Raw genomic sequence first — 27,210 nt, forward strand, 5'->3', positions numbered from 1 at the left:
TGCGCAAGTATTAATATTGTGTAAATCTAATAAATACATTTTTGCCAAATTTCACATAAATAAAGAAATATTTTTCTTAATTGAAACCGGCGTGTAAATGAATTTCACGTCACAACTAGTTATAACATGAAAACAGATAACTTTATTTGACATCTCATTTAGCAGATAGGCCTTTCACTGTTGTTGGTGATTTTTTTGTTCAAATGTGTTAAATCGCAATTGAAAATGAGGATAATTAAAATTTTTAAGAAATTAAACTAAAATCGGTATTTTGTCGATGTATTCTACGTCTATTATATTGTTATTACGAAAAAAAAACAAATTTTATCATTTCTAAACGTATCGATGACGTGAGAGTGGACAAATGTGTTTACGCTGAGTATTAAAAGTAATAAACATGCACCAACAAAACACAACACCTAATTTTACTAAACAACTTATATTTACAAAAAATGGTCTTTACACGTTTTGGTTCTAACCCGCTCAATTCAATCAGTTATGAAAGTTTCAGCAGCACTTTCTTAATCGTCAAAGAATTATAAAAAAAACTTCTTTGTGTTGGTTATTATAGTAAATTTAATCATCCATAATTTAACAATATCTGGATCACTTATTAATACTTATAACAATAATTAAAGTTAGGTGAAATAAAATGATTCAACTCACTAATTTAACTTAACCATAGCAAAAAAAACTAATTAATTGGTACGGAGCTGATAATCACCATTTTGTGTTATGTACCTTACCCATGGTAAAGCTTGATAGCCACTTTTCTCTATGATTTTCAAATAACGTACTTGTATACCTGATGTAGTGAAATATGGTATTTCAAACTTTACTTGAATGGGAGGTTTACCCTCTGTGTCTTCACATTCAACACTAGGCAAACCAAAATGCGCCCTCATCAAGTACTCTTTACCTGAAAATAAAATTATTCTTGATAACAAATCGCAAATGTTGAAATTATTATTGTTTACCTCCAGGGAATGATTTAATAGTCCAAGTAATTGCATTCTGCTCAGGTGCATACTTAACACTCCCAACAGTAGTCTTAAATTTAGGAGAATCAGCATCTTGAGGCACTGGTATGACTATCTCTACATTATTTGCTGTAGACCTTCTTTTAAATTGTGATTTTGCCTTAATCATATATTCCACACGGCTATGAGCGTGCCTCTCAATAACTGACTCAATCCAAATCAAAGGCTTCACATGAGTGTTCAGACGATATGACATAAGCTCAAACTCTCCATCAGGTGGAATAAAAGAAATAGTTCTATCAATCTCAAAGCGAGACAATCGTACACACTGATGAAACTTCACATCTTCCAGCTCAACAGACTTGGATTTTCCTCGGCCAGTGCTCTCAAACAATACTTTATCATTAAGGCCAAGTCTGAGCTCAGGCATGCCTGAGAGGTACACCCGCATTTTTATTGCACCAACTATTTCACTTCTCAAAACATTCCCATTTGCGTTGGCCAACAGATTTACCGACTCAATAACATCCAAGAAAACCTCATTTTTCCTGTATTTAATACCCTCAGATCTCCAGGAAACGGCGTTAGTCACGGCTACAGGGATTCGTGGCTGAATTTCCAATTTGTGTCCCTCCTGTGTAATGTATTCTTGCAAAATCTTGCTATCTGTTGTTTGAGGATAACCAAAATCAAGGAGCTCATCTAACAATTCATAGATAACTACAAAGTTGTCTCTAATACTCTCTTCTTCAAGCTCTTTGAAATATTCAGTCATAACTTGGACGATTTTGTGCAAGAACACAAACACCAGGGCTATGTTTGCATTTTTCTTAGTGGTGCTTACAATGTACAAGTTGTTAGTTTTTATATAGGCAAAAGTGCAGTCTGCAGTTTGTAAAATGGGAGTTAACAATCCTTCCTCTTCTTTTTCCATCAAAAGGGGCATAAACTTCTCAATTACACTCAAGTCAATATCGCCCCTGTAAGTCCGGGAAATTAGGACTTTACCTTTTATGTCCAAAATATATATGGCTGAAGACGACATTTTGATATAATACTGTTTATTTTGGGAAATAGGCACTACTTTTTCGAAATTTTCATAATAGATTTTTTTTTTAGAAAAAAATACAAATTAACACGTCAACCTACTTTTTACACACGTTAACTGACAATATGACTTTGACATTGACAGCAAACATGACGTCAAATGTAAAGTAATTTTGTCCACATTTTTTAGCCTGATTGAAACGTAACTCAGCTCATTATAAAACATGAATAACGCGACTAATACGTCACTACGTTCCGACCCATAGTCACCGACTTTGAGCTGCACATTATATATTCCGTGAGGACGAAAGCGACACTTTCTACGAGGATATGACACCAGGCACCTTTTACACGCACAATTATGGCCAAAAGAAAAAATCATTCAGTATACACATCTTAATCACTAAACAGGTTGCCCTTTGGGTGATTGTATCACCAAAGTCGATTGGGTCCATCCATCAAAACCATTTTCAAGACGACCAAATTTCGATTAATTTTCACTGGAACGCCTAGTACATTAACTTCTTGGTTTTCCCTCAAAATTATACCAATAATATTTCTCACACTTACTGTAAGCTCACAAGACGAGCTTAAATCTAAGCGTGGTTTAAATTTACTGAACACAAATGTGAAGATAATCGCGGAATGGTGCATCTAATTATGAATCAAAAGTTTAATCGAATATTTTTTCGTAAGTTGTACCGTTTGCACTCTAATTTAACCTGTTCATATTTTACAACTAAAATCAAACTTCAATCGTATTTCTATTGCACCACAGCTCCACAAAATCGGGTAATACCCAGGAGCTGTTCATAAAGAATATTTTTTTGTCCTTCACTGACCTTAAACTTTATTGGACGCATTGGTGTAAACATCGTTCTCAAGAAATGAAAATCAGTGGTGCACCAACAATGCTTGAACACCCTATACTTTCTCAATATTTTTAAATATTAATTTTTAAAAGCACAGAACAAATTATTCGATGTAGAATCATCAAAAATCACGATATATGAAGCAATAGGAAAGAGGAATCATGGCCATGCTTAAAAAAAAAGCGGCGAAAGATTAAATAAAAATACCTGTTGAATTATTATTACTTGGAAAACAAAAACTTATCCAATTTTCTTTGTTTCTCCGCTGGTTTCTCCGAGTCTGAATCTGAAAGTTTCCTTTTCTCTGCTACCTGCACGATTATCAAAATATAAAACATTCAAATTTGACACACATCATTCATATTCTCCCTTACTTCCGAACTCTGCCGTGGATCAGGCGTCTCGTAGTTCACTCCGGCGTATTTCTCAGAAAGATTCAATGGATTTGCAGCGTTTACCTTCTTTGGCCTCTTCAAAAAAGGGTTTAAATTTGGTGTAAGGCTAACAGTTTTATTTGTATCTTCACTCTCCAATAAAGTCGTGACATCTTTGGATTGAGATTCGTCTTCCTTAAATATTGATTCCTACAACGAAAGACATAAATTCCGAATACAAAAAAAAATGTACCTTTATACTTGAGTATTAATTATTGAAGATCGACTATTCTCGTTGTTTTCTGGGGTTCTCGCTGTCAGAAAAGAACTCTGGAATTACATTAGAAGACAAATTTAAACTTAAAATAACTCGAAAATGTAGTACCAACCTCTTTTATGGATTTTCTAATCTTTGGGGTGAGTTTGGAAAGACTTAATCTAGCAGGTTTCGGTTTAACAACAGGTTGCTCTGGTTGTTGGCTATTCTAAAAAGGAGATGCAAAAAGAAGCACTAACAAAACAAATTAAAAGTGAAAATATACCGGCGTGGCAGAAACGCTCTGAGAACACTCTTCATCCTCATCATTTTGCTGCCTTAACCGCTCGCCAAGTTCGATAAGTTTCTCTGATAGACGCTTTCTATTAACTTTACTGCTATATTTAAGGGCCAAATTCAGTACTTGTTGGTTACCGAGAATTTGCATTAGTTCAAATGCCCGTTGATCTAGGTCATTTTTACACGACAACTAAAACATATCTCTATCAATTTTACTTTATTAAATTTTAAAGGACTCACTGCAAAAAGTTTCAGCGCAGTTTCTTTGAAATTTCTCTCTACATTTGTAATGTTTAAGTTGGACCAGGTGAAAAGACTCATCTCTAATTGCGTTTTTTGAGTACTACACTCAGCAAACGGAGGCTGTAAGGGTAATTCACACACCATAGGTCGTGGTACAAAACCTGGATACACAGTACCTTTACACCAAATCCCACCCACCGCCTGGTAAGACTCGAATACCGCTGTTACAAAGAAATGATCTCCCGGGCTTTTTCTCTAAGATTGGGCATGACAATGAATTATACGACGAATGGCGAAATCCTTACTAGTTCAGCGGTATCACAAAAGGGAATCCAAGTATTGCACTTTGGCGGAAATAAGCTCAGTGTGCCCAAAGAATCCAGCATGGCCGGAGTACCCATATCTGAGAAACCCAGCCAGTATAAAGTAGATTCAGGGCCTAGGGCAGAGCTCAAATCGTGACTCTCTACATTCATACCTGAAACATGTACTTTGAAATGAAATAAATTATCCTGTTACATGTAAATTTACCGTCGAATTTAAATAGTTTAATGTTAATACATTGATCACCCTCTCTGGCAGGTCCGGCATGATAGGCTACAAGTAATAATTTCTGAAAAGCTGACATACAAACCACTCGCCCTGGCACCGATACAATTCCTCTTTGAGTGCCAAATATTGAACAAACTCGAATTATGTAATTGGAAGAAGCGAAACAAACTAAATTCTCTGAAGCCGCTATGAGAACGATGGTTTCGTGTTGGAGATTCTGAGTCCATTCTTTGTTGTTTGCAGTTAAGGGAAGGACGAGTAATTGACTGAAATTTTACCATTTCGTTTAGATGTCAAATCGACTATTAAAGTTAATAAAAATCCAAAGATTTCTGAAGAAGTCCACGATGCATCGTTACGTATGAGAACAGAGTAAAAAATTATCATAAGTTGGACACAAAATATGTATTTTAAAATAAATATGGTCGAGAAATGTGGATTTGACAAACACTGTTTGGATGATACAACGTGAAAATTGCAACAGATCTTGTTAATCGTCCAAAAAAACTGTATAAATATTAAGTTCCAAACTTAGATTTTATCAGGATAATGGCAAAAAAACGTTAAGTGTCAATGCCCTGTATATTTCTTAAACTAATTACTTTTGGATAAGGCATTTTTTTCAAATTTAATATTTCATATTGTTATTAAATCATCCTCTTTAATACAAAGGACAACACAAAAATAAAACAAACACCCACTTACTTGGAATTTGCGACAGCCAAGGCACCTCTACCGATTGACCCCATGGTATAATCCTTGAAATTCTGAACCATCATGCTATTATGGAACGCAGAATCATGAAATTCCACTTCAATCGTTTTTGAACTTAGTTCATCATCAGCATTACTACCGTAACATTTAACGATACCAACATCGTTCCAGCACAAATATCTAGGATCTAAGTGTTCAGGTGTAGAGGAGGGCATAAATGAAGCTTGTAAGGGAATTGCTGGAGAGTGGGGTCTGGGACTGCTTGCCCGAGATGAGGCTATAAAGATATAAGATAAATGTTATGTAAATTGATCAAGGTATGATAATGAAATAATTAATCAACAAAATGAGGCAAATAGAAACGTAAAGAAATTTTGGAATATCCTATCAAAATATTGTATAACTTTTTATTTGCATGTGCAAAATAATTAATAAATGCTTTCAAAAGACATTTTACAAAATCACCGATACGAAGAGAGTTATAACGCGAATATTGGGCAATTGAAGACACTGGTACAGAAAGAGAGACTAAATTTGGATCTAGTGATTCTATACATAATAATTCCATTTATTCGTGCTGGTCAGTACCGGCAACGAACTTTCAAGGCTTTTGACTCTGCACAATTAATAATCTTGACGCACATCATTAAAATTAAGAATTAGATAACAATTTAAAGAGCTAAAAAAACTATAAATTTCATTTTGACTATAAGTACATTGAATTTAATGTAAAAAATGAATACCTTTACTTCTTTCACCAATACTTTGCAACTCTGGCTCTAAACTTCCAGCCCTGCTTGGTAAGCTTGATACAGAAACTGCATCATCAGCATCTTTCTCAGGCTCATCTATAAACTCTCCAAAATCAACTTCATGCTCTGTAAATCCATTTTTGTCCACTTTCTCTTGATCAATTTTTTGCAACCGATTGCAATTTGACATTATGCTTAGCTGACCCTCAACATCTGTGTACACAATCTCCCCATTTCCTGATTAAATAATACTATACTACATTGATTTGTAAATAGCAATTTGTGAAAATACCTTTAGGGTTCCACATAAGACCACATATAGCTAGGGAACTCTCATGCTTGGAAATTTTATAAACTTTCAAGTTAGAGGTTTCCCAAATTACAAAATCGCCTTCAAGTGTTGCTGCTGCTAAATATTTTCCACAATTTGAATAATTTAAAACTGAATAGTTAGCTTTAACGCTGGCGCAAGATAAAGTTTCTTCCTTCCAACTTGTTGTGTTTAAGAGTTTAATGGTGTTGTCATGAGGGTAGGCCAAAATTTCACCAGTGTTTGGTTCAAAATCAAGGCGACCTAGAAGTCAATCATTCGATGGAAACCGACGAGAAATGTTTAAACTTACAAAGAAGCTTAGAGTTGGCAAAACTGTTAACTTTGGGAAAACACAAAATTTCTTTTAATAACGACTCTGAATCTATGTCCCACACGCGGAGATATCCATCACCACTCGAAGCCGCTACTTTTGAAGCGTTAGGGCAAAGTGCTACGCTCAAACACGGCCCTCCTAGATCTTTAAATTTTATTTTAACCGTATTTGTATCTAAGTCCATTATAGTTACTTCCATGCCTTCTCCAGCTAAAGCTAAAATCTTGAAAAAAATTTGATTTTAAGTAGAGATTTTCATTTGAAACTTAACTAAAATTGTTTATGTGTTTGAATCTTTCTTACATTTTTATTTTTGCATAGGGCAATTTGGTTGAACAGATCAGTGGCCCGGGTAAGTAAATGATCTCTTTCACCTTCAGGGTGGCTTAAGATTTGAATTTCATTGTTACCAGTAGCCACATAGATTTGATCACCTTTATGACGAACACTCAAAGCAAATTCCCCTATACAGGTATGTGTGGGATCAGCACCTTCTTCAACTGACCATATTCGTACATCGCCATCAGCTCCACAAGTCATGAAGTAGCTATAATTAAATAATGAATTTATTTGCCTCTTCTTCAGAGCACTGCATTAAGATTAAGAAGAAATACTGATATTGGCTACAGTGTAAGATTATACTCAAACCATGGAGTAAATTCACAACCCTTAAAACTTTTGCTTAAAGACTAATAGATCCAGTTCTGTGGAAGCAATAATATACAAATATTCAAAACAAGTTCTAGATTATTACACTAAAATGATACCTCATAGAAACTGATTATACAGTTAAACCTGACATGTATTATGATCTATTCAATATAAGGTGCACTGCACCTTACTAAGTTTTCCCTAATAGGTGTAGGTTCCTTGGAAACCTCAACTCCTCTTTATGCGATTTAGATTTTCTAGTTTGATGACTGCTCTGCCAAAAAATAAAACTTTCACCTGTTAGATTCTGAATATTTGCACAGAATGTGCTCAATGGTTTCTTCCTGAGATGCACCTGTTCAACATACTGTACAACCTGTCCCTTACATAATTTGCCATGGCAATTTGAATTTACCATAGCAATTTATGCAAGTGCTATAGATTCTTGAGATGTAAAGAGAGATAGTAGTATTCATCGACTTTAGGTTGTAGTCTTAAGGTTTTGTAGAAAATAAATCAGCTCCCTCAAATAAATGTTGGTAAACTTAGATTACTTAGCCCTAACTGTTTTAAATCTAAAATACACAGACATTCCAGAGCTCACATATGATCCTGCCAACGAGAGAAACTTTCCAAAAAAATAATTTATTTGTGAAGCATACAAACCTTACCAAAGGTAACTTTTTTCCTATCTACAGACAATTGGAGAAGTTTATGTCGATATATAGAAGAGAATGGGATTCATAGGATTAAAATAATATAAAATTTGAAAAAGACAGAACTTACTCTCCATCAGAGGAATAACAAACATCGGTATGGCCATCTTCGTGGGCGTATCGCAATGGCTCATGAATTATATTCATTGTTAAAGTTTAAAAAAAAGTTTATATGCAATAACTATCTAAAAATACAAATACTCACGAATAAAATTAAGTTAATAAATTACAAATAACACAACCTATTTTTTTTCTCCCGAAATTGAAATCCCGCCACATTTTGGCAGATGCTGGTAACTGTCAAATATGGTCAAGAACAGAAACTTCATCCGAGTGTATCTCATTTGCACCTGTGGCAGAGCGCACTGAACAATTTCACATAAAAGGTTTTTTTCATTGCTAAACTAAATGAATGTCCTACGCTACTTTATTGAATAAAGGTCGAATATCATTTCTTAGAGTTCAGCATCAACATAAAGACTACGGATTTTTTTCCGATTTATTTTGTGTATTTATGCCGTTGTCTGTGTTTTAAGCCCATATGGCTTCGCTCGGATGAAACTTGGATCAAATAATAGCCGATGGATCCACACGAACAATATGGCCTTCGCAAACATTCTCCCTCTTCGGTTCTCACTCAGGGTTTTAATTCGCAGCCTTCAGGACTTCGGACATTAACAATGTTCGTAAGTCCTAAATTAGCCGCTCCGCCTCAAAACCTAGGACAAGTCTTTGGACCTGCCTCAAAACCTAAGACAACAACACTACTGTACTAAATTAAAAACGTTACAAAACACATTTAATTCTATCAAATTTTTGATAAAGAACATCGCTGTACAGAAAGCGCACGATAGTGCTAAAATGCAGAAATAAAGAATTAAATATACCCTAAACCATAATAAAAATAAACACATTTTTGGTTTTTCCGCATATGTTATGCTTAGTGGCTACAAATTTCATATTGTGCATGAAATGTAATAATGGTAAAGATCCACGTATAGTAAATGAGTTCAACGACGGGCATTATAAACCTTCTGGTTTATCAAAATTGGAACGTTACACTTTGAAAAATTTCATTCGTAATTTATTAACGTACAGAAAATTTACTAATAATTCATCCAGTATCACATCCACAAATGACATATTTTGATTAAGATTAGTTTTATCTGACCTCATTCGTTGGGGTGAAAACGAGGACTCCAAGTACAGAGTGGACCAAAAGTAGGTACCGCATAAATATATTGATATTGCAAGATTTTTTTATTATAAAAATGCTCAAAAAGGACAAATCTCTGTTTTTCATTTCATCATTTTCACACGTTTTATCCGAATATACAGGGACGCCAATTTATAGTAAGCAAATGTAATTTTATACGTTATTTCTTCTCTTTAATGAAATTTTTGAATTCCTTAACAGATGCTAAACGTTTTATACCTGACTCCAAAAAATACCATTTTTAAAATTTCTTCATCTGTTCAAATCATAAAGGATAACTGCAACTCAAATTTGAGCCAAATGTCTCATTAGTTAAGATCTATGAATAAAAGTTTAATAAACATTGACTTTTCTTAATTAAACTTTTATTTAATTGCCATGAGAACACTCAATACATATTCAAAGTTGTTAAATTCCAATTTTGTTTCTGGAACATTCGCTTTGTTTTAGCTCCGTACATCAAATTCCAAGTAGTCGGGCGTGACTGAGACACCCGGTATTTAGAATAATTTTCCTATTAAGTATTCGGACTGTAGCCAAGTGGAAAATGGTTATTAAAAAAAATAGCGCTCTTAAAATGGCACTTTACAACGGTAGAAAAATCGTCGATTTCAGTATGTTTGTTCCCACGAACCTGCAATTTACACCCGGATGTACGATCATGACTTAATCTTACTGCCAAAATCAAATAGCATTGCAACGAATTTCTTATAGCTACAAACAATACAAGAGGGTTAACTTTGATCGAACCAAGGTACAAGGATAGATTCAAAAGTACTTAATCTAACATTCAAAGCACAAAAAATTTTGAAAATATTACATTATATCTCAACACAGAGTCCTTTGAGATTCACATTTTTCCCAGCGCTGTTCTATGGCATCTTACCATAGCCATAGTTACTCTAACAACTTTTTTTGAAGAATTTTTATTGAAAGAACCTATTTTTAAATGTTTCAAAACAGGCATCAACTTCGGATTCTACCTCTTCGTTATTGGCAAATCTTTTTCTATCAACCGATTTTTTCAAGTTTGGATATAGAAAATAATCTGAAGGGGCTAAATCTGAGAAGTAAGGTGGATTAGAAAAAAAATCGAAACCAAGTTGATTGATTTTCGCCATCGTGATGACGAACCTGTGAGAGTGGTGCGTTGTTTTAATAAAACAAAACTTTATTTCTCCCCCCATGTTAAGATCTACTGGGTAGTAAATTGGTATGATCCAGCGAAAATCGAACATTTCTAAGGATGAGTGCATTTGTCATACAATGTCAGGCCAATTTTAGCGAATTAATGCAGCAATTTTGGTCCCCTCTGTATACTTACACTTATTGAAAGAGACAGAATTTTTATCTTAGCGCGTTTATATCACGCTACTATGTTTTCTTAATTAAAAGTCAATCATTAATAAAGTACTTTGTTGCAAAAAGTATGGAGATTCAATTAGTATGAATGAACCTGTTTGTCCGATAAGGCAGTAAATTTTATATTAAATAAATACGTATAGGTAAAGGATTCGATATATTATGTACTTATAAAAAGTAGATACATACATATATGGACGCAGCATTATTCACTTGGAATATTCTGCAAAACTTTCTGTGAACTAGAAAAAAAAACGCCAATCATTAAAAATATGTTTAAAGGAAATCGTCTATATGAAGTTTTACTCACAATTTTACTCATCATAAAAGTTGAAAACACGTCTGCACATCCCCCTCAACGCAATCTCATTGTCGCCACAGGGATATACAAATGTATAACCCAGTTTAGTGAAATTTCTGGGTCGATTATGTGGCACACCCTGTAGCTGCCATACACAAATTAAAATAATTTCGAGGATAACAAATATATGAGATTTCAGCAGCATTTTTGTAGCTTTAAAGTCTGCAAAATGCCTCCTATTTTAAGAATGGTACCCGTTGGCGCAATATATTGTTTATTGTACACATGTACTGATAATTATGTTGACAGGGAGTACAAACAATAATATGGATTTCAATATAATAATGCGCAAATCAGCTACAATAAACAATAAATTTAAAAGTAGTTGAAAAGGCGCGCGGTACAACTGCATTCAGTAAATACATCGAAATTCGCGGAACAGTTATAGAGCATCATGGTTAACAGATGTGCGGTAATTAAATAATATTATATTATCGGTTTCCTGGAGCATATCAGCAAATAGAGTAATTAATTTGGAATAATAAATACGTCATACATCTTGCTCGTCATGTCTTTTTATAGACCGTTTGGTAACTTTTTCAATTGAACTAAGCACATTAAAATACTACAAAATGCAGGGTGTTTGCTAGAACTAAATAATTAAATTTTTTATTTCACCAAAATAAGACAAAACATCCTCGAAAATAGTGCGAAACCGTCCAATATTGCTGTTTTAAAAATTTCTGAGGTTTTTTGCCAAGTTCTGCGGTGAATATCAATTACTAAGGATATATAATAATTAAATTTTATGCAATATTATTATCCACCGAATTTAAAAATAGTGTTAAAAAATTATTTTAATGAATAGAAAGAATTTATATAGAAAATTTAGACTTTTGTAATGGAACTCCCGTTACGGTGGTGGTGCGTAAGGCGTTCAAAAGCACAAAGCGCTGAGTTTCAATAGGTTAAATATATAAAGTTAAGTTACTTAATTCGTCTCACACGCATAATTCATATGGAACACCAATAATTTGTGTAAAAGAAAATGAGTAGATTTACATTTTTACCTCTACATTTTTTAAATCAGCACAAGTCCCATTAAATGAAACAATATACAGGATGTTCCATTACAAAAATTGAAATTTCATACAGTAGCTTTTTAGTTCTACCCCGATCCCATTTAAAAAAACACTTCTCATTAATATCAGCTGAAAAAGTCCATCTAAACCATCTTCATGAATAATTTCCTACTATACCTGCTTATTTAATTTTTTTACTACAGTTTGGAAAAAAAACAATAAAATACGATGCATAGAAATTCCTATGGCTCATGTTAACAAAAAACACCTGAAAAACTGCCGAAGTAGCGTATTAAATTTATAAACAAAGTTTAACACGTGCAGTTTTTTGCAGATATCTCTGGAAATATTGAAATTTTTAACAATTTGAATGAAGATTCTAAACAAGTATTTAATTGTGCATATTTTTCTTAATTTAACCGATTCTATGTCCTTTATGGGTTAGAAGACTCCCATACATTTCTACGAATTTGCAGCACTCTGTATAGAGAGAGCGAATCCATAGTGGAAAAAACCATTATTAGCAAGTGTCAAGAGCCTCTTAAGCACGCATGGGGGGTTTCTTTGATATGAACCAGACACTTTTGACCTATCTCCTTATTTGAATGAAGTACGATGGCCAGTACAGATTAATTACCAGAGTTCACACATGTTCTCGCAGATTTATCTATATCTTTCTTTTCTATAACGATGGATTAAAAAATTACGTCAAAAGTGAAATCAAGACACCCCCACTATTCATTACAAAGCCGAACCAACAAACCTGCTCTTTTATGTACATAATGGGAAGGCAGCTTCATTCATTGAGGCAAAAGCTATCGCACTGAATACGCGTACACATACACGTCTTAAAAAAATTTAGTAATTTTTCGTCTTGCTAAGGATCAACATCTTTGATCCAACATGAGTTTGATCTACGTGATAAAGCGAAGATTGTTGCTCTTTTTAATGGTGATCCTGATAGCCAATCAGATACACACCTTCCTGGCCATGCCAGTGGACAGCACCAATGGAGCTAAAGTGGTGAAAGCGGGGAACGAGACGGAGACTGTTATATGTATCTATGGGTTTGAAAATGTGAATGGCACGTGTAAGGAGATATTTTGATTAATGTGGTAAGGTAAAACAAAAACATCATTATTACAGCGAATTTTTAAAAAATACGTAACATTTTTTAAAGGTAAATTTGAAGCGCATATATAAAACTAACATAAACATTAAGAAATTAGCATACTGGTAATGTTACCTTCATTTTCTTGCGCATCTAGTATTAAATCTTATGCCAAAAACTGAATCTGAAACTTCAGCGTTTTTTTTCATTGCATTGCACCTCAGATAAAAAAACCTGAAGGGAAATTTCCTATGCTATTCTTCGTTTAAACGACATTTGGTCAAAAATTTCATAACAGAGGATGTAACCTTCGAACTTTGATAAAACCCACTGAATTACCAAGATTAAATTTGAACAATTAATTACAAATGACACAGGGTCAGGAAGTATATTTTTGGCTGTTAGATCACCCAGTTTGTATCCTATAAAATGCAATTGAAAATGCCAACTTTTTCTTTTCCAGATGCCGAAAGCCGAGAGGAAATCATCGTACAAATCATCATTAAAATGCTCTGGCTGCGTATGAAAGGGAGGATTGAATGATTTGTCACATTGAGAATATTTATTAAATTATTTATTTTAATTTAGGACTTTTAAAATTTTAAACTTACACGTGGTTTGTGAAGGAAATGTTGAAATTTTCGAAGAAAGACAAAGGAAAAATTGGATTATTCCGGTTTGGAGTTATGATCTACAGTGGCGTTACTTAATAAATATGTATATATAATTGTTTTTATTGTAAAACAGCGCCTTTTAAGCCCGGATTTTTGTATTAAAAATCATACTGATCGTACGTAGGTACTTATACAAATAATACAAATTTTAGATTCGAATAAGACAGTAAATCTCTCCAATATCATATGTAAGATGTAGATAAGTAAATAATTTGTATTTATTATTGATACTACGAATTTTATATTATATTATAAGTTGTTCTAACAACTACAATAACTGGTTTCAATCCTTAACATGCCCTCATATTAGTGCCGACCCTGTTGCTTGCAGCACTTAATCGCATTAAATGTTAATAAGGCTTAATAAAAGTGCTGTCGTGGAAATTCCCGTCCACTAAAACTACAATCTGTCGCATCTTTAAGTAGCAGGCAACATTTGTCTGTCGGCTGTATAACAATAATTCTTAGAAGGCATTTTAAAACATAATATTACCATGCACGAGTAGAAAAGTTTCTTTCAGGTTCAGGTTTCTTGGAATTGATATGCATATACTGTTGGATGATCTTGAGATATCATTGCTTTTTTGAAAGGCGCTCAACTTGAAAACTTTTGGGACTTCAAAAAAATAGTAACCACATGAACACAAAATCCATATTTGTATTAACTTTTCAGCGTTCCCCTATTTATATATAGTTTTGCAACATTGGAGCCAGTTTATATTTTATGATAATTAGTCTTACCTAACACACGTTTTTTTAATAAAATGAAGGAAACAAGTATAAACATTAGTCTTGAGCAGTTACTGTATATCGCATTACCACCAAATTGATTGCATGTTTCACACTTAGTCACCGTAATATTATTTTTCAGAGTGCTTTAAGCACCATCTCTATTTCTGCTAAATCGACTGTTGAACTGGTATTATACAACAGTATCTCGTAGATTGTAAAAACCATGCAACGAAAAAAAAATGGAACAGAAAATTCGGAGTTAAAAACACTTTCAAGGATAATTTTTTACTAACATAAAAAGCTTAATTTAGTTCAAGTTTGAGTCGCTCGAGGATTTTATTGGGACTTGGGACAGACAAAAAAATCGTTAACGTGTCATAAAATCTTTATTTACTTAAATAAACACTGGAAATAATACATCTAGTTTTTTTAAGAACCATTAGATTGTCGATTTTTTAAAATATTAGAAATGAAAAATTCGCCCGCCTTATACGAACTCCTGACCAAAGGTCCACTAGCAACATAAAGAAATCCCATTTCCTTTCCCACTGTCTCCCAATGTTTGTATTTGGTAGGGGTAACATATTCTACCACCTTAAAAAAAATTAAGATTTAACAATAAATTTTTGAAAAGCCGGCAATCGCTGCGCATACTACATACATATTTCCAAATGTTCAGTATAAGGATATTTTTGTTCTAAACACCTGTGAAAAGTAACTTTATTTACAATCATAAACATATTTAATGTTGTGTGGACTTTGTAGCATAACACCATGCTCTGTTACTTTCTCCCTTTGTCAACCGAATTAAAATAGAGACCGTCGTAATATAACTCGCCAAATAAGAGGAACTTAAAAACCTTAATTTTAAGCTTTACTTGAAAAGTAAAAAAGTAATAGCCATTCTTAACATAGGCTAAAGGACCAATGCATTATTAAATATAAATCGGTATTAGTTCAATAGGTTACTTAAAGCATCAGGTTCGTACAGTTGCGAATATTTTGGTATCACAATTTGTGTCAATTCCGTCCCTGCCCATGAAACCGCGATAATGCCTATTTTTCTCATTTCCATTAATAACAAAATATGCTAAATTGCTTTAAAATCCTGAATAGATTTAAATTTTTTGCTGATATGCGAAATATCAAATCTCGATATAAATCCATGCAACTAAGAGAAATGTTTATTTTCTTTCAACAATGCTTGGATACTTCGTTCCGGGAATTCTGCGCAGCGATTTTCATTCGACAAACACCACATACCTTCAAATGACGCTTAGTAGGTTGCATATATTGCCCTAAAGTGACGCAATCTACCCGAGCTTTCTTCAAGTCTTTCAAAGTAGTTTCCACCTCCTCATCACTTTCTCCTAATCCCAACATAATTGAGGATTTTGTTATCAAATCCTCATTCATATTCTTGGCGTTTTCCAGTGTAAAAAGCGACTGTCTATCATACAAATTTGTCAAATTCATAGATAAACAGAGTAAATTCTTACCTATACTTAGCTCTTCTGTCCCTAACATAGGGGGTTAATTTTTCCACTGTTTCTATGTTGTGGGCATACACATCTAATCCACTATTAACAATATTTTTAACTTGCTCTAAATTACCACTGAAATCTGGAACAAGGCACTCAACAAGAATGCTCTTATTTCTGAAAAAAACACTCCAAATTAATTAATTGTTGATTCGATTTTTCAACAAACCTTGATTTAATTTCCTTGACAGTTTGAGCAAAGTGATTCGATCCTCCATCTGGCAAATCTTGAGAAATATAAATGATTAGGTACTCCATACAATAAGGCAAACTTTTTGTACACATTTACCATCTCTATCCACTGATGTTAGAACAATGTAATCTAGACCCCATGCGGCTATTGCTTGGGCTGTATTTACTGGTTCATGAGGATCAGGCGGCGGGGGTGCTCTAGATGTTTTTATTGAACAAAACCTACATCCCCTAGTGCATGTGTCTCCAAGTAACTGAACAATAGAAATTAAGAAGTTAAGAATTGGCACTCAATAACGAAAAATATATAAAATACAAAATAAGTATTGAAAATAAATATATAGTGTGTCTCAAAACAAACAGAAAATATTTAAAAATCCATTTGAAAATGAAACATGTTCATTTTCTTTGTAATTTTGGATTTTATATTAGTTTTGCCATTTTAGAAAAATTGTAGTTTATATGAGTTGATTTTGGTTAAGATGTGATAAAAATGCAATTTGGCTTAACATTGGGTGCCTTAACATCACGTTACTCCAACCTGTGAGTTTCAATTTTAATTTACTTAATAAATTAATATGAGTAAATTTGCTTCTTTCAGTAAGCCATAACTTTGTCCACTTTAATCTGGTTTACGTTTATTTTTATATGTTAGTGATAGCGCTAAGGTTACCGTAATCGGAATTGTGGATAATTTGAACATTATTTATCATGTGACGTCGCTTGCTGTTCGCCAAAAATTTATTAAAAGTCCAAAGTAGGGAGGAAATTTACGAGGACCATATACACGTTGAGACGTGCCTTAACTTAAAACTGAAAAGACAAGTATCAAAGGAGCACTGAGCGTGTGTGACGGCCTTGGATAGTAATTTTTTAAGTTGTTTTAAAATCTTTTTCTTCAATTTTCAAACATCCTGTTTTAGGATGTGGTTTGATCTTTCTTACCATTATTGTGGCAGTCTGTGTTCCATGTTCCCCACCACCCCAACATTCTCCAATGTTCGGACATCTAGCTTCCTCACATACAGTATGAAGGTTAAGTCCTCTTAATTGTTCTTTAATTTTCGCGAAATTTTTCCCCATAGGTATTGTTCGTTTTAGCCATGGTGGTAACCTCAAGGAAACACACAAATGAAAGCTTTCAGCCTATTCAAGAGCTAGATAATGTAAATAATGAAATATAAGCATTTAGTTTAAGGCTATGAGACCTCATGGTAGGACGGCACACTTACAAAGCCTAGATTCACAAGGGGATACCCAAGGGATCACATTAAGAGTTAGACATCTATATGACTGGACAATATTACCAGTTGTCTATTGACAGTTCAATACTACTTACCTATATATATACCAGTTACTGATGGCCAAATAATTATAGGTTTATCAATACTTATTGTTTTATTGATGGTTACCAACATTTTCACAACACTTAAGGTAGAGTGAAATAATTATTATGTGTTATAAGTATGTGAGTGAGGATACAAAGTATTACTATAGAAAATATAAAAGCCTGTAGCCATTATGTGTATTACTTGTCTCTTTTACTGATGTGTAAAGGTGGGTCAGCAGGAGATAGTAAAATTATCATCTGTTAAATGAACATTAAGCTATCAAACACACCTAAAACTTGTGAATACTACACTGGCAACATAACAAAAAGTACTTGTCTCTTCAACTTTATGGCATTAATACAAGAACAAAGTTCCATTAAACTTTTTGAGGTTAGGTATAATAGAAGAAGAGAATTTATATATATTTTTACTTTTCTTACTTATTTAATATTTGTTAAGCAATGAGTTTTTACCTTAATCTCTGATCTTCCCCCTTTTCCCTCTTCAATTTTCCATCATAGTCCTCCCAAACTTCAACTTCATCTTTTAAAACAGCCTTCGGATCTTGTATAAAGTCTTGTAAGTTCGGACCATTGGCAATTTTTTCACGTAATGCCTCTAGATGAGACTTTTTCCTAATTCTAAGTTTAAATACTTGTGTGTATGAAATTTTATTATGTAATTTTAAGATAACTGAAGGGCATACTTACTGTCCCTCAAAGATAGTTAGAAACTTTGATTTCAGCATACTCTCTTCAGATGATCAACAATTTTAAATAATTTTTTTTATTACTTTAAGGTGAGTTTATGCTAATTTCACTTATAGTTCTATCACTTAGGGATACAAGGGGACACGAAAATTTATGAATGGAGTTAATCAGAGGTCAAAGTGAAGTATTAATTATCCAGTTTGTTTATGTTACCGCACTGTCAAGTCGCCATCAGCTGATGGATCATAGGGAAAACAAAGCTTTGTTTACTATTTATTTTTAATGTAATTATCGTCGAAATAGTTATGTAAACCAGATTTAACAATAAATTTGAATATTACAAGATGCCTAAGACATACTTGCATATATCGGTCTGTTCGTAGTGGAAAATCACAATGCATGTGACGATGAATATCTTGAGGATCTTTCCGAGAATTACTCAGAAGTTTTGCCTGACATTACAGATAATTTATGAAGCAAAAACAAAACGAATAAAAAGCCGTAAGCCGAATACGTTATGACTTTCTTTTTTTAGTTTTAGTTTAGACTTTTCTGCGGTAGTTTGTGCGATAAAATTTAGTTTTTTTCCCTGGTAGTCGGTGAAAGATTGGGATAAAACTCTGAATTTTTTAAGCAGGGCACATCTGTCATTGCGACACATATATCCCAGTCTCTGCCTTTCCTTAGTTATTAATTTTTACGTCCGTGCGAACTTTCCTACTTAAAATTTAGACGAAATAATAGATGTTAATGGATGAAAACGCACAGTAAAGCTACCTTTGTATATATCTCTTTGGGCATGTCTTAAACTATGGTTTAAATAACGTAATTCTTTATTCATATCACAAAATGTAACGATTGAAAGCGCGGTACGTAAAATGACAAATCATATGAATTCAATATGCTAAAAAAGAATAAAGATATATTTGAATGTCTAAACATAATTCTATTTCTTTACACGGTTGCCGCTTATTTTGTTCACGTTTTGGTATGATTTTTGGCGGAAAAATTTGTTTTTTTGAAAACCAAAATAGTGTCCCTGGTTATTTATTATCGGCGTTGTTACTACTATTGCTGGTATAGTGCCTAAGTTCGCTACCAGTCGGTATAGAAGCTTGAAGCATCTTTTCTACATATATTGATTTTGAAAAGTAGTTCCATCACTGCTAATATGAAGCCTGTCACGTGAATAAAAACCTGCGTGATTTCAATTATAGCTGTCTTAGCTCAAAACTTTTAGCAGTAGGTTCATCACATTATTGCACTAAATTTGAACAGAATGCAATTTAGTTTTCTCAAATTAGCCATTAAGAAAGTTCTGATACAGTAAATGGAAGTTAAAGGTGATTATTAATGAAAATTTTTGCACTAGGTCGGGGAAGTACAGACGTAAGTCGTAGATTAAGCCACCTGTTATTTGCCACCAGACATCTGACTGACAGACTGTTAACAGATAAATATATTCTAGATATGCCTTTTATAATCCTATATTTGTACTTTTAACGACCCTCCTTTGCCAGGGGTGTTTTGGGGTACACCATCGTGCAAGAAGTGGCGCTATTTATTTAATTGTTGCTTTAGCTATATTTTGCAGCTATTTTTTTTATTTGTTTTATGGATTTTACAGCTTTTTTCTTTTGGTAAACATGTATGTGCTAGGAACGGGTACAATTGTTATTCATTTAGGGCGATTTTGGTGCGGTCTGTGTTAAATGACAAGAAAGAACAAACATTGTGTTAATCAGCGGTTTGATTTAGGATTATAAGTATGGAATCCTCAAGCTTATTACAAGTACTGGAAACGCGTCCTTCCTCTCAAAGGGCAATTGTGTTGGCCTCCCATCAAGAAGTCCTCAAAACTCTCACCTATGAAACTGTTCTTCATATTTCACTTGAAATCATAACTTTTCTACAGAAGAGTATCAATAGGGAGTATCCTTGCATAGGCTTATTCATGGAGAAAAACATTTTAATACCATCAATTATTATTAGGTTAGTTTTCAAGAATAGATTCTTAAAGCAATCCCATTTTTCATGAAAGAGTGTACAGTGGAGCCCTACTTCCCCTTCTAATTTTATTAAACATAATAAGTTTAAGATTTCTTGAATTTTTTAAGCAAAAAACTTACCATTGTCAAAGCTAGATATGCAGGGTGATGCATTAGTTAGAATTGGGGTTGAAACTTTTGGGTTTAACCTAAAATTTAACATCTCCATTCGTAGGTACACAAAATAAGCAGGGATTAAATTTAAATGTAGCCTAATTTGACATTTCTACAAACAAAGTTGTCAATTTAAGTCAAGGTGCCTGAACCGAGAATTATGTAAGGAAACTCTTAGGGCTGGATTTAGCACAAATAAATCAAACTATTAACAGCTCTATTTGACAATTATTTTCTTTTTTCCATGGAACTTATTTGCTACATGATTTCCAAGTGTAGTTCAGAAAGTATCAAGTTTAATTGGGAATAGTCAAATGTATTTCACTGAATATCAATTGTAATTTACAATATCCAACTGAAATTCAGAAAGGCTATTCAGAAAAAAACGTTGTCAAGTGCAATTTATAACAGAGAGCAAAATTCAATTTATACTCTAATATATGCTGTAAGGCATACTGTTAAGATTCTATTTATATTGAACATTGCATTGGTGTCAGAAGTGACAGACATCTTACATAACTTGCTATTGATGTAAATAGTAACAAAACATTGCTATGTTCATCCTTGTTACATCTTAACATTATATATTATTAGAACATTACCTAAAGAGTCTATAAATCCATTTTAACTCAGTCGCCATTGTATTAGAGAAATTATGATGTATATCTCTTTAAATGAGTAATAAAACAAGTCTTCATATAGAACCTATAACATGATAAGAGCTAGGGACATCATTTTAAGTTGCTCACTTGATTCATAACTTTCCTATTTGGAAATCGTGTTAAGGTGATATGCTAAACGTAGTAAAACCTCGAAGGTGCCCCAAATTTACCATTAAGAATCTTATTTGAATAAATTAGAGAAGCAATACAAACCCATCTCATAAGAGCCATTCTTAATACATACATTCGACTCATCTATTTATGGGGTCGCTCGCTAGCTCGCGCGGCCGTTAATTTATTCGTCTCATAAAACCTTACATTACGTACTTATTGCCTCTATAAATAAAGGGTGATCATTAAAAAAATCTCAGGTAGGCGTTGAAATATCACAGGCTTGTCTTGGATAAACTCATCTGTTATCAGTTTGTCGGTAAGATGTTTGATGATAAATAGCAAATGGTTCAATTGCCGCCCCACGTTTACGGTTCCTCGCCTACTGCACGGTTTTTTTTTTATGATCACCCGTTATTATTGTATTTATTGTACAATAATTCAAGTATTGTGATAAACTAACACATTCCACGATACGTTGAGTCTCCTAAGCCCGCAGATCAGTACTAACCTGTAATTCAAATGCATGTCGTGACCTCGGGTGTCCGGATTAAAAAGATGTGTCCAGATTATGACTTGTAAAATGAATGTCCGGATTAAACTGTGTTGAGATTTAAAGAGGTTACACTGTATATGGTGTGGCATCGCTTATCTCATCTTGTGTCATTTGATCTAAATATCACACATGTGTTTTCTAATAAATGATTCTGTCAATAAAAATCATGGAAATGCTTGATTCGGTCTTGTTTGGAGTTATTGAAATAAGTTTGACGTTTAGGTTCACAATAAGTACCTCTGGCAAAAGGTGAACATCACCAATTGTTTCATTTGATCCATATCCCTCGCCCTCAGATTATATATTAAAAAAAATTAAAAAGAAATGTTAATTAAGCCATTAGGTGGGTAGGTCTCCAAAGGACCACGAACATAGTATATTAATGAACATTAATTTCTATGTATCATCCAAAATATGTAATAAATTCAAAGTAAATATTCATAAAATAACAAATGAGAACTTCTTAGCATAGGTTCAAAATACAGCTAGGTAAAATTGCTAATATGTATAGGTTGGGGTGAAGAGAAGGTTTATCCTAGGGTTCTACTGTATAACTGGGCCCTTGCTTAGTTTCTGTAACATGCGTATGCTTGGTCATGTTAATTGTGTAATGTTACTTTAGTTTCCAGGAACTGAATTTTGCTTTCACATTCTTGACACCAGATAATATAGTAACAATTATTAATCAATTGGACCTTAAATGGGTGTTATCAGCAAATGAATTCCAATTCTCTGAAAAATCCTTCACCCTCATTGAAACGTTATGTTTGTCAGTAACTGGAGATCACATTTACTTATGGCGTAACAATAATTTGGCAACAGATAGTCAAGATCTGAGCTTAGTCAGTTTGTCTAAATATAAAGACGTTTTTTGTGTCATGCAAACATCGGGCACAACTGGAAAGAGTAAAATTGTTAGGATACCATTCAGTTGCATCAAGACGAATGTAATTAGTTTGAAGTAGGTCTTTTATAGAGAGATTTATTACTTTACATGTGACCTCTATGTGTAAAATTGCAGCGAACATTTCCGTATTTCCAACGAAGATGTCGTCTACTGGGGGACCCCATTAACCTTCGATCCAGGCCTTGTAGAATTATTGCTGGGTTTATTGTTCGGTGCAACATTGTTGATAGTATCTCCAGGAACCGTGCTTAATCCATTTCTCTTGTATCAGTCTCTTTTTTTCATAGGATCAGCCACATTTCTCCAAATTGTTCCTTCCGTATTTTTAAGGTCAGTTTTCTTAATTTTAGTAAACTAATATATATATCTATCGTATTCTGTCAATTAATTTAGATGGAGCCCTGCTCAAATTTCCCAAATTTTACTTGCTTCATCACTAAAATTATTGGCATTGGGAGGGGAGAATTTCCCCAAAGAACTTTTAATTTATCCCAGAAACCCAAATTTACAAATGTATAATTTGTATGGAGTGACTGAACTCTCTTGCTGGGCCACAATTGCTAATGTCACGACTTTATCGCCCAACCAAGAAGTTCCACTGGGAGTTTCTTTAGGCGAAACTTTTGTCAATGTAGATGAAGATTCTGAAATTTCAATTGGTAGTAATACCCGATATTGTCTTATTGATGATGCTCAGATTCACAAACCTTATGTCGTGAAAACTGGAGACTTAGGTCAATGGCAAGATGGAAACTTATTGTTTTTGGGTAGAAAATCACGCAATATTAAACGTTTTGGACATAAAATCTTGCTGCATAGTTTGGAAGAGTTGATATTCAACGAACTAGGGTTGAGCAGTAGATTTGTTTATCATGAATCTATAAAGAAGTTACTGGTTTTTATTATCATCGAGGAATTTCCTTCTGAAAGTGTTAAAATGAGGTATTATTATTTATACATATAAAAAAGTTTTATACTTTATCGTGTAAACCCATGCGTTGCAGGATGTTAGATAAATTAAGGGTTAAAATACTGGATACTCTCCCTCAGCATTCATTTCCCGACTTCCTAGATGTTGTAAGTCACTTGCCTCTGACTTCCCATGGGAAAATATCTGACAAAGCACTAGTAAAGCATTATGAGCAGTGCAAAAGTGCAAGTAATTTGAGTAATATTGAAACAGTCTTTATTGAAAAATTAAGCAATTATTTGAAGACCGACTTAAAGAATAACTTAAGACAGCTTGCAAAACATACATTTAGAGACTTAGGAGGCAGTTCATTATTGACCGTCCAATTTTTGGAGGCGTTTGAGGGAGAAATAAAGGCAAAAGCTCCTGAGCAGTTCCTAAATTTATTATTGAATGATACTATTGAAGAGTGTGTAAATTTTCTAAAAAAAAATAGGCCTTTTAAAAGATTGTTAGAAAGTAATGAAAGTGGAGATTCAAAATTGCCTAAAATTGATGAATTTAGTTTCAAAGATTACGTTCTGTGGTCTTATGATTTAAAAGGATGCGTTGACGCACCCCCTACAGCGTTTCAACGATTGTAAGTATCGTATTATTCAAAGATTAATTTCTTTGAGAAAACTATATTTCAGGAATTGCACATATATTGCTTGCGGTAGTTTTGCTCATAGATTCGCCATATTAGACGAGCTAGGAAAAGAACATTGTAGCTTTGTGTTCTCTAAAGAGCTCTCAGCCCAACCTGCAGTTTCATCAAATGGCAAATTTGTTTTTGTGGGTTGTTCCAATGGAATTTTGTATTGTGTAGATGTAGACCTTAAGAAGATTGTCTGGGAATTTAAGACAGGGCAAGAAATTAAGTGTTCTCCCTGTGTATGTAATGAGGCAATTATCTTTGGGAACTATGATGAGCACGTGTACTGCTTAGACATACAGGTGAGAAAATTTTTTGTTTTTCATTTTTTTTAAGCATGGTGATGAGCTTTCCAGGATAGAGGCAGTGGGTCAATCAGTGTGTTTAAGCTCAAAAATAAGATTCTATTGTCTGCGAAACTCTCAATATTGATATTGATGAAGTCCTTTAATAAAAAGTCGAAAGAAATATCGAAAAAAAACAAAAATTGGATATTGGAAAAAACATCTGTAATGTAGGAATTTTTCGGAAGAAAAATGTTTTGAAAAGTACTCTCGAAATAAATTTAAATTGTACAAAATAGACAAAACCTGAGCAATTCTTAAAAATCTGTGAATGCTAATAAAAATTTGTTTTTAATTCTTCGAAAATCAACTCAAAAATATGTTGAAAGCGTTAAAAAATGTTTGTTCTATCGCAAGTCAGTGTAAAATCCCTTTTCTGTTTTTGACAAAGTGACTTTCTTAATTTCACCCAAATTAGAAAGGTTCCCTGCTATGGAAGTCAAAGCTCCGTGGTAACATTAAAGCTGATCCAGTCTACGACGATGCTCAAAAAACGATATACCTTGGTACAACAAAAGGGACTTGTTATGCATTAAATGTGTCCAATGGAAGGACAATTTGGAACGTGGATTTAGGTGAACCCATCTTCGGTGCTGCGTGTATACTCCGAGGACGTCCCATTTGGGCCACCGTAAACGGTTTGTTTTTCGTGCGACTCGAAATCTTTCTTCCATTTATAATGCCGCATTGAAGGTAAAGTGTATAAGGAACTTCCAGAAGATGTCGACAAGTTCATCGAGGTCGGAGGACACATATTTTCATCTCTAAGGACATCTGCAGATGGTTTATCTTTTCATTTTGGATGTCATGACTCATTTTTGTATAGTGTTGAAGGGGACCATCTTGAGTTTGCCAAAACTGCCCAACTGGAGTCACAAATTTCATCAACGCCTTTCGTAATGGAAGTGGGTGGTAGTGCTTTCCTTATATCAGTTTGCAACATTGGATTGTTGTATGTAGTGAATGTACCAAGTAAGAAAATTGTATTTAAAACTCGCCTACCCGCCCCTAGCTTTTCGTCCCCACATGTCCTCAATATGAAAGCTTATGTTGGCTGTAGAGACAATAACCTTTATTGTATAGATTTAAAGAAGGTGTTAATAAATTCTGTTACTTGAAGTGTGTAAGTGGGTTTGAAGACTTTTGTGTTTACTGTCGCAATGAAATACCGTGGCAAATGCGAAAAGGTTTCTTTGTGATTGACAGAACCATTTTTGCAACTTTTTCTTGCGCATAGTTTCGAACCAGTTGCTTCTGTGTGTGCTTGCTAATAATTGAGAAATGGCAACCACTAGTGCAGGTAGGTACTCGTAAAAACGAAATGAATTTATTTGTATTTTATTAATTATGGAATTATTATAAAAACTGTGGAATGATAAATATTTACTTCAACGGTGGACTCTTAAGAGCCTTTCGCTCACTTAAGTCACATGCGTGATTCCCCGAGTTTGCCAATGCATTGATGCCCAACTAGTGTCATGTAAGGTCCTTAATAAATTGTTCGCAATTTTTTTTTAGCAGTTCGATAAAATTTGTTGATAACGATTAATTAGCGGCTTTCTGATTTGCTGGGATGTAATTAAGGCGAGATTTTGCCATCGAGAATGAGGAAAATGGGAGAAGGTGAAAAATGCCAAGGCATTTTCTAGGCGGAATCATATTTCTGCTTCCCATGATTATTTGGCCCATTCTGACTTAATTATTGCTCGACACGTTTCATTTTCTATCGATGACGAATACTAAAAGCTAACAACGATGACATATCCCAAGAACTTCACGTATAATTGGGTTATCAGGTAATTAGTTGAAAGAAAAGAACGTCCAAGAATAAATATTTTGCCCATTTCGGGGGAGTAATTACACGCGGGGAAGGAAACAAAGCTGTCGGTGAAATTTACGAAAGTCTACCATGCTAGACAAGCTGCGATCGCCGGATGGACGTGCCAATTACTCTCGCTGGTCAGAATGCGACCGTACGTGATCTATGGACAAATGTTCCTCTCTAACCATAGAACACGTTAACGTCCCATACCGGATTTTAGACACATATTTTGTTCACGGTCTCGAAAAAAACATCAAAAGTAACCATTTTGAAATCATCAGGTAAGAATACAGTTCACAGCTGCAACTATATCTCAAGGCTCTCCACCGGTTCATCACTTGGACCGCTATTTGACTTTCATCCAGATGAAAAGTGCTCGTTCCACAGAAGCGCATTGAGGAAAATATTGATTAAGAATATTCGAATCCCATAAGATCCGCTTACACAGGGTGTTCTTTAATGTTGCGTTGGTATTTCAGGGTGTGATTCCTCAGGTCATGTTATGAAGAAAAACTCATTTGAATGCGTGTCCGCAACGGCCCAAATTTTTAGCTGTGGAGTGTTGAAAATTTTCTTTTCAAATTGTCATTTTAAAATTTATCAGGAAACACTTTAGATACTGGTTTTAATTTTGGTGTGTTAATAGGGCTCCGTGTTTCAATCAGAAAAGTACGTCTATTGCGTAA

General features: G+C 33.9%; 4 protein-coding genes and 1 long non-coding RNA gene across 9 annotated transcripts; 2 read left to right on the forward strand and 3 right to left on the reverse strand.

Moving 5' to 3' along the window:
* Positions 1-420: 420 nt before the first annotated feature.
* Positions 421-2,743, reverse strand: AP-1mu (adaptor protein complex 1, mu subunit). The gene is made up of 2 exons (XM_066285348.1): positions 978-2,743; positions 421-919 (listed from the first exon to the last, which is right to left on the reverse strand). The coding sequence occupies exons 1-2, from the start codon at positions 2,023-2,025 to the stop codon at positions 699-701; spliced, it is 1,269 nt and encodes a 422-aa protein (XP_066141445.1). The 5' UTR covers positions 2,026-2,743; the 3' UTR covers positions 421-698.
* A 349-nt stretch (positions 2,744-3,092) lies between these two features.
* Ctf4 (Chromosome transmission fidelity 4) lies at positions 3,093-12,959 on the reverse strand. Of its 4 annotated transcripts, none has more exons than XM_066285331.1 (15): positions 10,993-11,389; positions 10,872-10,924; positions 7,041-7,284; positions 6,714-6,960; positions 6,383-6,664; positions 6,082-6,327; positions 5,330-5,615; positions 4,604-4,890; positions 4,378-4,550; positions 4,070-4,327; positions 3,816-4,019; positions 3,663-3,758; positions 3,535-3,603; positions 3,274-3,483; positions 3,093-3,210 (listed from the first exon to the last, which is right to left on the reverse strand). In XM_066285331.1, the coding sequence occupies exons 2-15, from the start codon at positions 10,886-10,888 to the stop codon at positions 3,121-3,123; spliced, it is 2,709 nt and encodes a 902-aa protein (XP_066141428.1). In that variant the 5' UTR covers positions 10,889-10,924; positions 10,993-11,389; the 3' UTR covers positions 3,093-3,120. The 4 variants fall into 4 exon arrangements, with proteins under 4 accessions (XP_066141428.1, XP_066141427.1, XP_066141429.1 ...); XM_066285330.1 differs by lacking the exons at positions 10,872-10,924; positions 10,993-11,389 and adding exons at positions 8,175-8,285; positions 8,344-8,814; XM_066285332.1 differs by lacking the exons at positions 10,872-10,924; positions 10,993-11,389 and adding an exon at positions 12,829-12,959.
* On the forward strand, positions 12,871-14,127 carry LOC136340909 (uncharacterized). Its single transcript, XR_010732394.1, has 2 exons — positions 12,871-13,180; positions 13,640-14,127. It is a non-coding gene; the product is annotated as an uncharacterized lncRNA (long non-coding RNA).
* An 822-nt stretch (positions 14,128-14,949) lies between these two features.
* Positions 14,950-18,911, reverse strand: Las (lipoyl synthase, mitochondrial). The gene is made up of 9 exons (XM_066284755.1): positions 18,467-18,911; positions 18,357-18,395; positions 18,120-18,287; positions 17,261-17,429; positions 16,413-16,569; positions 16,293-16,350; positions 16,082-16,240; positions 15,846-16,032; positions 14,950-15,176 (listed from the first exon to the last, which is right to left on the reverse strand). Exons 2-9 carry the CDS (start codon positions 18,392-18,394, stop codon positions 15,012-15,014), a joined length of 1,101 nt encoding a protein of 366 aa, XP_066140852.1. The 5' UTR covers position 18,395; positions 18,467-18,911; the 3' UTR covers positions 14,950-15,011.
* Positions 18,912-19,782: 871 nt separating this feature from the next.
* On the forward strand, positions 19,783-25,829 carry Aasdh (Aminoadipate-semialdehyde dehydrogenase). 2 transcript variants are annotated; one of them, XM_066285327.1, is made up of 8 exons: positions 19,783-20,348; positions 22,470-22,808; positions 22,869-23,084; positions 23,148-23,696; positions 23,759-24,304; positions 24,357-24,660; positions 25,121-25,340; positions 25,396-25,829. In XM_066285327.1, exons 1-8 carry the CDS (start codon positions 20,125-20,127, stop codon positions 25,818-25,820), a joined length of 2,823 nt encoding a protein of 940 aa, XP_066141424.1. In that variant the 5' UTR covers positions 19,783-20,124; the 3' UTR covers positions 25,821-25,829. The 2 variants fall into 2 exon arrangements, with proteins under 2 accessions (XP_066141424.1, XP_066141425.1); XM_066285328.1 differs by lacking the exon at positions 22,470-22,808.
* Positions 25,830-27,210: the final 1,381 nt, after the last annotated feature.

This window comes from Euwallacea fornicatus, chromosome 8 (genome assembly GCF_040115645.1).
Source record: "Euwallacea fornicatus isolate EFF26 chromosome 8, ASM4011564v1, whole genome shotgun sequence".
Classification (NCBI taxonomy): domain Eukaryota; kingdom Metazoa; phylum Arthropoda; class Insecta; order Coleoptera; family Curculionidae; genus Euwallacea; species Euwallacea fornicatus.

Excerpts from the sequence above, each read along its gene's own strand:
- AP-1mu (XM_066285348.1), bottom strand. The coding sequence starts at position 2,025 with ATGTCGTCTTCAGCCATATATATTTTGGACATAAAAGGTAAAGTCCTA. Across the intron at positions 920-977 it reads TATTAAATCATTCCCTGGAG|GTAAAGAGTACTTGATGAGG; the intron begins GTAAACAATAAT and ends TTTTATTTTCAG.
- Ctf4 (XM_066285330.1), bottom strand. The coding sequence starts at position 8,251 with ATGAATATAATTCATGAGCCATTGCGATACGCCCACGAAGATGGCCAT. Across the intron at positions 5,616-6,081 it reads TATTGGTGAAAGAAGTAAAG|CCTCATCTCGGGCAAGCAGT; the intron begins GTATTCATTTTT and ends ATATCTTTATAG. Across the intron at positions 4,328-4,377 it reads TTTGTGATACCGCTGAACTA|AGAAAAAGCCCGGGAGATCA; the intron begins GTAAGGATTTCG and ends GCCCAATCTTAG.
- Las (XM_066284755.1), bottom strand. The coding sequence starts at position 18,394 with ATGCTGAAATCAAAGTTTCTAACTATCTTTGAGGGACA. Across the intron at positions 18,288-18,356 it reads CTAACTATCTTTGAGGGACA|AATTAGGAAAAAGTCTCATC; the intron begins GTAAGTATGCCC and ends ATTTAAACTTAG. Across the intron at positions 17,430-18,119 it reads GGGGAAGATCAGAGATTAAG|GTTACCACCATGGCTAAAAC; the intron begins GTAAAAACTCAT and ends TGTTTCCTTGAG.
- Aasdh (XM_066285327.1), top strand. The coding sequence starts at position 20,125 with ATGGAATCCTCAAGCTTATTACAAGTACTGGAAACGCGTCCTTCCTCT. Across the intron at positions 24,305-24,356 it reads CCTACAGCGTTTCAACGATT|GAATTGCACATATATTGCTT; the intron begins GTAAGTATCGTA and ends ACTATATTTCAG. Across the intron at positions 25,341-25,395 it reads CATTTGGGCCACCGTAAACG|GTAAAGTGTATAAGGAACTT; the intron begins GTTTGTTTTTCG and ends GCCGCATTGAAG.